This window comes from Thalassophryne amazonica, chromosome 10, assembly GCF_902500255.1.
Source record: "Thalassophryne amazonica chromosome 10, fThaAma1.1, whole genome shotgun sequence".
NCBI lineage: Eukaryota > Metazoa > Chordata > Actinopteri > Batrachoidiformes > Batrachoididae > Thalassophryne > Thalassophryne amazonica.
Window position 1 is genome coordinate 88,543,948 of NC_047112.1, and position 13,279 is coordinate 88,557,226.

A 13,279-nucleotide genomic window follows, 5' to 3' on the forward strand; every position below is an offset into this window, starting at 1 on the left:
GTTAATGTATTTGTTGAGTTTTTCAAAATAAAAAACATTGTGGGAGAGACAAAAAGTGAGTAAAACACCTAAATATTTAGAATGACAAACTTTATTTTGCTATTAAAATTGGCCATCACTTTTTAAAATAAAATAACTTCTCTGTCTGGAGACTAATTAGTAACAGCGCAGCAAATGAAGTAAAGGGCTGACTGAGTCTGAGTCAGGTTTGCCATTCAATGCGGAAACAGCCGCGGAGGCATCACGCGTACGTGGAGAATTGTAGCTATGCCTCCGCTCAGGGTTCTGTGGCTTTGCAGCTGCCGCTTGGTGAGAACAGAGACGAGAGCACCACGTGTTTTCACTTTTGAGTCGCCAAACACCAGAAAAGTCTCCAGTGACACCTGGAAAAATAGCTAGATTTGTCGCTAGTGAAGAAAAAAGTTGTCAGAAGGGAATGGAAAGTTGCCAGATTTAACGAGAAAGTCGTCAAGTTAGCAGCACTGGTTAGATCCCCTCGTTTCAGCAGTTGTCACTCATACACACCCCTAATTATACATAGCTCTGTGGCTTAAAACATCTTAAACTTAGAAGTTATAAAAAAAAATTCACCCTTCGTACAATTGTCATCAAGGAGGAAACTATATATTCAGACAAAACCATTTTTTAAATACCATACAGTAAACATGTTTATTTCTGTGCTAAAGTTAATCATTTTAACATATAAAAACCTACTTCCTTTTGGAGCCAGCCTCGAGTGGCCAGTCAAGGAACTGCAAATTGTCTCTCCCCCCCCTACATGTGGGCCTTTTCTGAGACCACTGAAGCTTACTGGAGGAGTTCATCAGTAAAACCACCTGCTGAATCATTCTGTTGCATGGAATACCGTGTTGGCTAATTTGGCAGACCATTAATGACTGGTGTATGCTAGTTAGCTTGCTAGACTGACTTCCATAGAAATATAGTTAAATATTGACAGAAGATCCAAATATGTGGCTCTTGTTGGCGACATTCTCAGTTATAATTACTGGGAGTCAAATTGGCTTCCTTTGTGTTTAAACAGAACCGCCGGTGGAGTCCAGCTCAGGCTCGGGAGTTCCTACACCTCCACAGCACCCTGGCCCTCATCACTCTGCACTCTGACCTCACCTCTCAGCAAACAATATGTGAGACATGAATTATCAACTCCCCATCTCAGCCATAAATCAACAAATGCTGCAGAATAAAAGTTTTCCTGTCTTGTTCTCTATCTCATACATTATAAATCACATTTTGTGTCTTTTAAGCTTCAGGAATGTTTAAGGTCCGTGTCGGTAGCATCTTGTCAGCCTCTCAGAATCTTCCCCTCCACTCCGACCTCCTGGCCTCTCTGTTTACCTCAGAGGGACAGCCTTACCTTCTAGAGGTAATGCTCATAGGATTTTAAACTGCTTTATTTTTGTCTCAAATGTACTTTGGTCTCTTCATAGACACATTCTTCATATTGTACGTTGCAGGTGATGTTTGCCATGCGAGAGCTGTCAGGCCCGCTGTCATTGCTGATAGAGATGGTGACCTACTGCTCATACTGCAATGAGGCCTTTTCCCTTGGAGTCCTTCAGTTACTCAAGGCAAGAATGCATCTGTGATTACCAAGCGTGTACGGTGCATCCAGAAAGTATTCACAGCACTGCACTTTTTCCACATTTTTTTATGTTACAGCCTTATTCCAAAATGGATTAAAAAAAAATTTTTTTCCTCAAAATTCTACACACAATACCCCATAAAGACAATGTGAAAAAAAATTCTTTAGATTTTTACTAATATAGTCAAAATAATAATAATTAAAAAAAAAACTAAGAAATCACATGAACATAAATATTCAGACTTTGCCATGAAGCTCGAAATTTAGCTCAGGTGTATCCTGTTTCCACTGATCATCCTTGAGATGTTTCTACAGCCAGGCGTCATGTTTTGAAGGAACCAGGCACCGTCCCTACAGTGAAGCATGGTGGTGACAGTATCATGCTGTGGGAATGTTTTTCAGAATTGCGAGACCTGTCAGGATTGAGGGGGGAAATGAATGCAGCAATGTACAGAGTCATCCTGGATAAAAACCTGCTCCAGAGCACTCTTGACCTCAAACTTATCAGCAGGACAGTGACCCTAAGCACACAGCCAGTCCTGCTGGATATGTAGATAGGTGTATGTGGCTTTCTGAATTATGTCCAATCAACTGAATTTACCTCAGGTGGACTCCAGTTAAGCTGTAGAAACATCTCAAGGATGGCATTGTCTTGCTGAAATAAGCAGGGACGTCCCTGAAAAAGACGTTGCTTGGATGGCAGGATGTGTTGCTCCAAAACCTGGATGTACCTTGCAGCATTGATGGTGCCATCACAAATGTGTAAGTTGCCCATGCCATGGGCACTAACACACCCCATACCATCACAGATGCTGGCTTTTGAACTTTGCACTGGCAACAATCTGGATGGTGTTTTACCTCTTTTGTCCGGAGGACACGACATCCATGATTTCCAAAAACAATTTGAAATGTGGACTCATCAGACCACAGCAGACTTTTCCACTTCGTGTCTGTCCATTTCAAATGAGCTCAGGCCCAGAGAAGGTGGCAGCATTTCTGGATGTTGTTGATGTATGGCTTTCGCTTTGCATGGTAGTTTTAATTTGCACTTGTAGATGTAGTGACGAACTGTGTTAACTGACAATGGTTTCCTGAAGTGTTCCTGAGCCCGCGCGGTAAGATCCTTTACACAATGATGTCGGTTTTTATTGCAGTGCCGCCTGAGGGATCAAAGGTCACGGTATTCAATGTTGGTTTTTGTCCTTGCCGTTTACATGTAGAAAGTTCTCCAAATTCTTTGAATCTTTTGATTATATTATGGACTGTAGATGATGGAATCCCTAAATTCCTTGCAATAGATGTTGAGAAACATTGTGCTTACTGTTGGACTATTTTTTATTTTTTTAAGGCAGTTGTTCACAAAGTGGTGATCCTCGCCCCATCTTTCCTTGTGAACGGCTGAGCCTTTTGGGGATGCTCCTTTTGTACCCAATCATGACACTGTTTCCAATTAGGTGTTCTTTGAGCATTCATCAACTTTCCCAGTCTTTTGTGCTCCGTCCCAACTTTTTTGAAATGTGTTGCAGGCATTCATTTCAAAATGAGCAAATATTTGCACAAAAAGAATAAAGTTTATTAGTTTGAACATTAAATGTCTTGTCTTTGTGGTGTATTCAATTGAATATAGGTTGAAGAGGATTTGCAAATCATTGTATTCTGTTTTAATTTACATTTTACACAACGTCCCAACTTCATTGGAACTGGGTTGTAATAAATTTGCAAAAATAAAAAAAAAATGCATTGTCATTATGGGGTTTTGTGTGTAGAATTTTTTTGGGGAAAAAAAATACTTTCATCTATTTTGGAATAAGGCTGTAACATAAAAAGCTATGGAAAAAGTGAAGTGCTGTGAATACTTTCTGGATGCACTGTAACTTTAAATCTGTATCACCTGTCCCTTATGTCCTCCAGGGCTCAACACTTGTCTGTTTATCTGCTTTTTACTAAGTTCAAGTGCAGGAGGAGGTCATGTTGAGTGAAAATTACAAATAATATAGAAATCAATTTGAGACATTATAAAAAAGTAAACTAACAGTAACTCTGGGTCCAGACTTGACACAAAATATAATCCGCTCTTTATTGGCATTTATTGAAGTGTTTTTTGAGAAATCCAGCTGACAGTGATACAGATGAAAACATGCGGTCCTGATGAAAGCAGCGGTAAGCAGCTAAAGGCTGTCATTCTGTTAGTAGAGTGTTCTTGTCATTTTCAAACCTTGTGAATGCTCTTTGTGTATTGTAGACTCAGCTGGAAACGGCTCCACCTCATGAACTGAAGAACATTTTTTTGATGCTGCAGGAGCTCATGGTGAGTAAAAATGCCCATCTAACTTTGTGACGTGAAGCCATTTCACTTGACAATGATGTCATCATTATAACGTTTTATGTTTAAAGAATTAAATCATTTCCCTCAGGTAGTAGAAGATCCTCTACAGACCCAGAGGCTCAAATATGCTTTTGAGTCAGAAAAAGGCTTGTTGGGTAAGTCAGTTTTGTTGTTTTTTGTTTTGTTTGTTTTCTGTTTTGTTTTTTTGGTTTTTTTTGTGTTTTGTTTTGTTGTTTTTTTTGTAAGTTTGTATCAAAACATTGATGTCAAGAAGGTAAAACACTGTAAGTCACTCTGAATACAGGAGGGAAAAAGTCCTTTGTAAAATGCTTGTGCCACTTAAAGTATTCATTAGTTTGTGTGTGAATGTAGTGGCAAAGTGCTTCTCTTTGTACACAGCTTTAATGCACCAGAGTAACAACGTGGACAGCAGTCGCTGCTACCAGTGCGTTAAGTTCCTGGTTACACTGGCTCAGAAGTGAGTTTCTCTCAGCTCGAGAGGTCATCAGCAAAGAAAATCTGCTGGCTGTAGTTCACTCTGGGTGTTGCTGCTGTGATTTTTGACCGAGTCCTCAATGTTTCCCACCAGGTGTTCTCCCGCCAAAGATTACTTCAAGGATCTGTCTGGTCACTGGAGTTGGGCGGTGCAGTGGCTACAGAAGAAGGCGAGCTAATAAAATAAAAGTTTTATTTATTTATTTATTTTTTATACAGTATGGTCATGTTATTCTCTGCTTACCTTGTGTGTGGAGCTCTTTATCTGTATGTAAATTCACTTCTCCAAAAACATGAACAGAATTTACTGTGTTTGAACTGTAATTTAAAAGATCTGGATTTTAAATTTCAGTGCACAAGGTGACTACCTCAGCAATAAGTCAATTCTGAGGGAGTGACTGCATCAGATATATATTTTAAACTTTTTTTTTTTCTTTCATGCTGTATTTATGGTTTTGCATCATATTTTCTCTCGCTTCAGATGACAGAACATTACTGGACTCCACAGAGCAACGTGTCAAATGAAACATCCACCAATAAAACCTTTCAGCGTACCATCTCTGCACAGGTACATTGATGTGCATGCACAGAAATATGTGCAAAAAACCTCCAACAGCACTCAAACACTCTTACTTGCTGTTTTTTTCTGACTTTGTGCAGGATACACTGGCGTACGCCACAGCGTTGTTAAATGAGAAGGAGCAGTCTGGCAGCAGTAACGGCTCTGACGGCAGTCCAGCGAATGAAAATGCCGATCGCAGCCTCCGACAGGTAGCCCTCAAGAAGAGTCGTGTGGCCGTTCAGCACTGCGATGCTCATAAGACTCAGCTTGCATTGCGTTACAATTCCTGCAGACGGTGCGACTGGAAAGTATTCACAGCGCTTCACTTTTTCCGCATTTTGTTATGTTACAGCCTTATTCCACAATGGATTAAATTCATTTTGTCCTCAAAATTGTACTCACAGCACCCCATTATGAGAACATGATATTTTTTTTTCTAGATTTTTGCAAATTTATAAAAAAAAGAAGAAGAAATCCGATGTACACAAGTTTTCACAGCCTTTCCCATGAAGCTCAAAATTGAGCTCAGGTGCCTCCTGTTTCCACGAATCATCCTTGAGATGTTTCTACAGCTTAATTGGAGTCCACCTGGGTTAAATTCAGTTGATTGGTTATGATTTGGAAAGACACCCACCTGTCTTCATATAAGGTCCCACAGTTGAAAGTGCATGTCAGAGCACAAACCAAGCATGAAGTCAAAGGAAATGTCTGTAGACCTCTGAGACAGGATTGTCTCAATGCACAAATCTGGGGAAGGGTACAGAAATATATCTGCTGCTTTGAAGGTCCCAATGAGCACAGTGGCCTCCATCATCTGTAAATGGAAGAGGTTTGGATCCACCAGGACTCTTGCCACCCATCTAAACTGAGTGATCGAGGGAGAAGGTGACGGAAAACCGGTGGTCACTCTGTCAGAGCGCCAACATTCCTCTGTGGAAAGAGGAGAATCTTCCAGAAAGACACCCATCTCTGCAGCAATCCACCAATCAGGTCTATATGGTAGAGTGACCAGATGGAAGCCACTCCTTAGTAAAAAGCACATGGCAGCCCACCTGGAGTTTGCCAAAAGGCACCTGAAGGACTCTGACCATGAGAAACAAAATTCTCTGGTCTGATAAGATGGCGATTGAAGTCTTTGGCGTGAATGCCAGGCACCATCCCTACAGTGAAGCATGTAATTGCTGCCAAAGGTGCATCAACAAAGTAATGAGCAAAGGGTGTGAATATGTATGTACATGTGATTTCTTAGTTTTTTATTTTTAATAAATTTGTCAAAATTTTGAAAAACTTTATTCATGTTGCCATTATGGTGTGCTGTGAAAAGAATTTTGAGGGGAAAAAATTCTTTACTTAATTTTAGAATAAGGCTGTAACATAAAATGTGGAAAAAGTGAAGCGCTGTGAATACTTTCTGGATGCACAGTCTGCAGTAAACCACATGATAAGTGAAGTGCATGGATGTCACACCTCACATTTCCTCCACCTTGAGACTAAAATGTTCCTTTTTAATTAAGAAGCTAGATACTGTAGATAGTCCTTATTGGAGTCGACAGTTGACTTTGATTCTTGGTGAAACATACATTTGTTTTGACATTTGATTTCAGTGAAAGTACAGACCTTATGTTTTGACTTGTCATATTTTTCTGAAATGCCTCCATATTTCAGCACACATACAAGAACCAGTTTTGGTTTGGATTTGAATGATTGGTCTCTTTGTTATCTCTCCTTGTGTAAGCCAAGTATGTTGGTTTCTGGGCTAAGATTACATGAAATGGAAATGGTCCAAAACATAAATAAGACAGCAGAACACAAAATTAAACCTTGTACTAGATTATGATGAGTGCTCCGAAGGCCCTTTGCTCCCCGCCACAATTATTTGTTGTGTCCTTACTCTTCTTAGTTTCTCGCTGTTCCTGTCCGGCTACGCGCTCAGCAGACTGACTCTGACCTTGTTGAGTCTCCCACTGTCTGACGTCACTTAAGAGCCCCATTTTTAAGCAAGAGAACCAAAAAAAGAGTCATTCAAACGTATCTCTTAAAGTTAATGGAGGATTTGACTTGATTACAGGACAGCGTGAGGAAAGCGCAGGGGCGAGCGTGGGAATGTGTGTGTTTTGTAGCTGCTGTTGTTTTTGAGTTGCTTCTGTGAAGCAGAGAGTATTTTTTTTATTGGCTTAGTGAGAAGACACGGATGAGCCGTTGTGATGCAGAAAAAAGCGCTGTGATGATGATGAGATGTGACTGCAGATCTTCTTTTGCCCAGGGGACAGTTCTTGCATGGCAAGCTAATAGCAAGTCAGAAATAGCTTTGCTTGAATGATTTTGAGTTGCATCCATAATCGTGCCAAATACTGAGAGCTGGTTCTTTCATGAGCTCTGATCGAACATGTACTCCTCCAGTTTTTGGGCGATCTAATATATGTGATATTCTCTATCACTAGGCAGGGAGAAGCTGTGGCTTAGAGTGGGGTCAAGCTGTAAAAAAAAAAAAAAAATGGGGAGACTATGTTGTTATTCCACTGAACCTCTAAAGACTGACTGCAATTTCTGAAAGGACCAGAACATTACTGAACAAACAAATATATATTATATCTGAATTAAGCCTTTTATAGCACACTCTGCATTTCTGAGACTGTTTTTGGATGTGACTCTTATAGTGCACATTCACTTTGGACTTTTTTTGCATGTCTATGTTCAAATTATACAAAAAATGAATGCTTACGAGTGCAATAGTAAGAATATTTAATGAGGTGAAAGATGGAAATAAAATAATGAAATAATTTTTCCATTACACGAATGAAAAGCATTCATTATTTGTTTTATAGAATGCCTAAAATAGATCCTTGTCATTTGTTATTTTATTAATTTCTAAACAAGAGAAAGGAGACTTACATTTTGGTGTGTGTCACTGACATTTTGACATCAAGAGGTTCCACACAGTCCTTAACAAACTTTAAATAGCAGTCCAATTCAATCCCAAATTTTTCTCAATCAACTTGCAAAAACAATCAGATAGTTCAAAAACAATCCTGGAAATGTAGGCCGTATCTGATGCCGTGCACTGACTTCTTTGTGTGCAGACTACCATCTGCTTTCCTCAGTCCAGCAAAAAATCGCAACAGAAATTTGTTGAGCTGATCATCCGGCAGCACTCATACTTCAGCTACAGACGTTTTAGCGAATACTGCAAATGGCTCCAGACAGTTTATGGCGTACTACTGATAATAACAATAAGTTCATTCAGATTGTCCTCTGTCACCAAAACAGACCCCGCCATGTTTGTTTTTAAGGAAAGCACCATCACCGCGAGTATGAGCACTCCCTGTGGTCGGGGCGTGTAATATCACAAAATGTATAGTACCAAAATTGCACACTAAATAGCGACAACAAAATTACAGGGTCAGTGGAACACAATGGCAAATGGGATGAATAATCCATGTCATGTGACATACAAACCACCAATTAAATGACAAGAATCTATTCAGGTGTTATATCATTTTGTCTAATGGCTCTTTCAACTGATCAGTCACCCAACAGGATACCTCATGTCAAACATTTTTTATAATATATACGAGGTCTGTTAGAAAAGTATCGGACCTTTTTGTTTTTTGCAAAAACCTGATGGATTTGAATCACGTGTGCTTGCATGAGCCAACCTTGAACCTTCGTGCGCATGCATGAACTTTTTCACGCCTGTCAATTGCATAATTTTCTGGTAAACAGCCTTTGTGTGAGGTCGTGTGTAGTGCGCTCTGCGGATTTTCATTTCAAGGAAAAAGACAGAACGACTGGAGTTGTGTGACTATCCGAGAAATTGTGGAAGAGGTGGGCATGTCACAGCATGTCCTGTGAGACTTCAACACGTCAGCAGCAGCATGAATTTCGCTGCAACTCTTTTCATGGCCAAATCTTTAATCTTCTGTCACAGTGGAATGTGCCGAAAAAGTGCTGATATCCACCTCTTCCGCAATTTTTCGGATAGTCACACGACGGTCCTGCATCACCACAGCATTCACTTTGGAAGTGATCTGGTCATTTCAGCATGTTGATGGCCAACCGGAGCGTGGCTCACTCTCCACCATTGTGCGGACGTCTTTAAACCGGTTGTACCGCTCTTTAATCTGTGTGATGCTTATAGCACTGTCACCAAAAGCCGTCTGAATAATCCGAATGGTTTCCACCTGGCTGTCGCCCAGTTTCTGGCAAAATTTGATGCGGCGCTGCTCCAGTTGTTCCATCCTTTTCCTTGAAATGAAAATCTGCCGAGCGCACAACACAAGTCCCACACAAAGGCTGTTTACCAGAAAATGATGCAATTGACAGGCGTGAAAAAGTTCACGCATGCGCACAAAGGTTCAAGGTTTGCTCATGCAAGCACATGATTCAAATCCATCAGGTTTTTGCAAAAAAATAAAAAGGTCGGATACTTTTCTAACAGACCTCGTAAATACCTATAATTTTACCGTTGATTTTTATTGTGGATATCCCATGAGTCACACAGCTCTGTGTAGGTTCCATTACAGCGTTTGGGCAACGGACAGCAGTCATGTATTTGACTTTCAATACTATAACAACTGATGCGGCCCAGGCACACAGATTGGATCTGGTCGCTCGCTGTATATAATGTGGACAATCAATAAGTGAGCTCGGATATGAATCGGATATGCAATAAATCCAATTTGAACTCGCGTCTGAGCAAAGTTTTTTGGCACACTGATGAATAGTGGAGGCTGTGTAGAGATTAGAACACAAATCCTGCTGGACACACAGGAATGCACACGGATATTTATTTGTTTATTTCTCCCCAAAAGGCTTGCTCCCAAATCATCCTAATGCACGTTTTTGCTCTTTCAGGGCTCAGAGTCTCCTATGATGCTTGGCGACTCCAAAAGCGACCTCGAGGATGTCGACCCTTAGTTCCTCCAACCAGCAGGACCCTTCTGAAGGAGACGCTCCACAGCTCTGGGCAGCCAATCGAAAGGCCTGTCTCTGATTGGTCGGGACATTTTGGACTTCACAACAACCAATCAGAACATTTGTTCTCTTGGTCACGATGGCATTGAAGGAGCTATGAATAAATGATGAATTACTTCCTTTGAAATGAGCCATGGCGATAATGGCGGTGCATTCTAGGTAAAAGCAGGAAAGTTGATTATGGGGAAGTGCATCCACAATCACGGATGATTTTGTTTATCGTTTTAGTCGTTCATTCAGTCTGAATGATGGAGAAGTGGAGGATGGGTTTGGGTTGTGTTTTAACAATTTTTTGCTCATATTTGCCCATGTATCTACAGACACATTGTAAAAATTTGTTCCATAGATGTAATTTCCAGTGTAAGATATTTTAAATTGTCCAGTGCTCTTCTCCACAGCCATGCAAGAGGTCATGCTTTCTGCTCTCAGTGAACGTGTGCACTTGTACAGGAACACCTCCACACACACACGCGCGCACTTTGGAGAGGTGGGGTTTAGTAAGCACTTTATAGTCCCACCCAATCTGCTGTGATGCACAGCAGCACCGCTCCATTCATCCAGAGAGGGAAGGACCTCCCTTATCCTGGCGCTCTTGTCTTCTTTTGCTTGTTTTTAAACACTTAATGATTTCAGTGCCACATGGAAGCCCTGATGGCAAGCCTCTCTGTGGCTTATCCTTTGACCCTGACATCCGCAGGCTCACCATGACAACTTAGTATTGACAGGTCCTTCCAAGAAACGGGACGAGCCGCAGCCATCAGTCAGATCTGAATCACACCGTGCCACAATCAGCACTTTCCCACCTTTTCTCAGTGACCATCATGTTCATGTGCTGGATTTTATTCTCTTGATTGCAGTTTTATTTGGTTCTTTTTTAAAAAAAACAAAACACTTTTTTCAACTCAAGATGAATTGAATTTTGGAATGGATGTTTAGGGACAAGCCTTATGCAAGAAATGCTGATCTCAAAGGGCGCTGATCAGTCAAGTTGGCTGTCTGTGCCGACTGCGGAGGAGCTCAGGAGTATGTTGTAATTTTAGGTGCCAAGGTCATACGCACACAGAATAATACATGCGTGTATTTACTGTCATTCTCTCACTCACATGTACCTCTGTTTGATTGGGTCTAAGTTTCCAATGGATTTCTCTTTTTTGCTTTGCCTTCTGCTTTTATCTTTGGCAACACACAGAGGAGCAAATGTAGCTCGGGCGCCATGTTGGAATGAACGTCCGCGTAACCATCATCCCTGCCTAGTCATCGGGAGACACAAAGTGCCTTAACCTCCCGATTCCTCTGCTGTGACATCTCTGAGGAGGTCTGCTACGTGTGTTCAACCTGTCCCGACTGTAACGCCAAACCAGCGCCTCCTGTGGTCACCACCACCCTCGCTGCGGGAGCGCGGCATGGCTTCTTCACCCCATTAGACCCTCAACAATACGGGGAGTCCCCTCTGTGTGCAGAGAGCCAATGGTTTAAGAATGTATGGTGGGCGTTAATCTTGACTGTCAGTTTTACCCTCATGAAATAGGGTTTTGGATGGGACAGGGTGTCACGACTGTAAAATGCTGCTTCTTGTCGCTCTGTGCACTCGGGCAGAGACACTTTGTAGTTGCTGATTTATGCTGGATTGTTTTAAGGAGGCCGCCGGTTTCGCTGAGATGAGCCGAAGCGATCTCAGCAGCTTAGCGTTGAGCTTTAACAGGTCAGTGTTTACAGTGCGAGGACCTACGAAGCAATCATTCAGAGCTTCTTTTTTCTCTCTCATTTGCATTAACATGCACTCTGGCTCCCCAGAGCTTGAAGAGAGGAGACACCTTTAAGCTCCTCCCACACCCCCCACAGACCATCGGTTCTTTCTCACTGGATGTGAACTTCATGTTGTGCTCATACATGTTTGCATGCATGGCAGTAAGCAGCGGTAAACTTTTATCATTTCTGTTGGAGAGGGGGAAAAAAGCAGCCCCCATGTTGGTGGCTGTGTGATTTGGTCAGTCACACGTGTGGTCACAAACCTTTGTGTGAAGCTGCATTCAGGTTGTGACGGGTGATAAACTAGCACGAGCTGCACTCAGCTGGGCATGCCCCTCTGTTACAGCACCAGAATTACTTAAAAAAAAAAAAAAAGAGAAATTAAACTTGTTTTAATCCTGGTGTTGCTGGATCGGGAGGGTAAGTGCGTGGGGTAATCTGCGTCAATACGGGTTTTTACTGTCAGTTCAGCTTTGAAAATTCACTTCTGAAAGTTTGCTAGTGCAGGATTCTGTCATGCATGTTAAAACCCAGTTTTAATTTGTACAGCAGAATTTGTTTATGGGGGGTTTGATACAAAATAAACTGGAATGCAAACCCTTTTGTAAACATCGCTTCTGTTTTGCTCATGATTATCTGTGCTTTATTTCTGCTCGCGGGTCTCATCAGGTTGCATCGCTTGTTAAACTCATAGATTAGTTGAATTCACACTTTCAATGATTTTGTGATGTCTCTGAAAATGGAAGCGCCATTCTTTGAAGGGTTACACCAAACATATAGTTGTGTTCAAAATAATAGCGGTGTGTTTTTAAATAAGTGAGTAAAGCTCACTCCGCAACCCGAACCCGGAAAAGCAATTGAAGATGAGTGAGTAAAGATCAAAATCCTTATACCTTTTGTTTTCATACACGCAAATGTATTGGTACCACTGCACATTCTATTCCAAGTCAATACATGAAGAAAAGTTTAAATTTATCCATTTACAGAAACTGAAGAAAAAGGAATATTAGGCTGTTAAAAAAATAATAATAAAAAAACAAACATTGTATGATGTGAAAAATGTTTTCCTGTGAATCACTGAACTACTATTTAGTTGTATAACCACTGTTTCTGAGAACTGCTTCACATCTGTGTTTCATGGAGTAGACCAACTTCTGGCACCAGTGAATAGGTATTCCAGCCCAGGACGATTGAACTACAGTCCACAATTCCTCTGCATTTCATGGTTTTGCTCCAGAAACAGCATTTTTAATGTCACTCCACAGGTTTTCTCTTGGATTAAGGTCTTGGGATTTGTCTGGCCGCTCCATGTTAATCTTGTTGGTCTGGAACCAAGATGCTGCTCACTTGGTGGTATGTTTGGGTTCATCATCTTGTTGAAACACCCATTTCAAGGGCATTTCTCTTCAGCATAAGGCAACATGACCTCTTCAAGTATTTTGATGTATTCACACTGATCCATGATTCCTGGTATGTGATAGACCCGACACCCAGTGATGCCGGTAATACTCTAATCTGACCACTTTTTTAAGTAACGAGTAATCTAATGCGTTAATCTTTCCAAATCAGT

General features: G+C 41.2%; 1 protein-coding gene across 4 annotated transcripts in view; it reads left to right on the forward strand.

The window, feature by feature from the left end:
• Nucleotides 1-12,318, forward strand: part of usp24 (ubiquitin specific peptidase 24) — a 154,139-nt gene extending 141,821 nt beyond the window's left edge. For all 4 annotated transcript variants that reach the window (XM_034180428.1, XM_034180429.1, XM_034180431.1 and 1 more), the window contains 10 exons: nucleotides 1,043-1,145; nucleotides 1,266-1,384; nucleotides 1,476-1,589; nucleotides 3,846-3,911; nucleotides 4,018-4,084; nucleotides 4,329-4,407; nucleotides 4,519-4,594; nucleotides 4,906-4,992; nucleotides 5,085-5,195; nucleotides 9,841-12,318. In XM_034180428.1, the coding sequence (XP_034036319.1) occupies nucleotides 1,043-1,145; nucleotides 1,266-1,384; nucleotides 1,476-1,589; nucleotides 3,846-3,911; nucleotides 4,018-4,084; nucleotides 4,329-4,407; nucleotides 4,519-4,594; nucleotides 4,906-4,992; nucleotides 5,085-5,195; nucleotides 9,841-9,903 (885 nt within the window). In that variant the 3' untranslated portion in view covers nucleotides 9,904-12,318. The remainder of the gene's footprint in view (nucleotides 1-1,042; nucleotides 1,146-1,265; nucleotides 1,385-1,475; nucleotides 1,590-3,845; nucleotides 3,912-4,017; nucleotides 4,085-4,328; nucleotides 4,408-4,518; nucleotides 4,595-4,905; nucleotides 4,993-5,084; nucleotides 5,196-9,840) is intronic.
• Nucleotides 12,319-13,279: the final 961 nt, after the last annotated feature.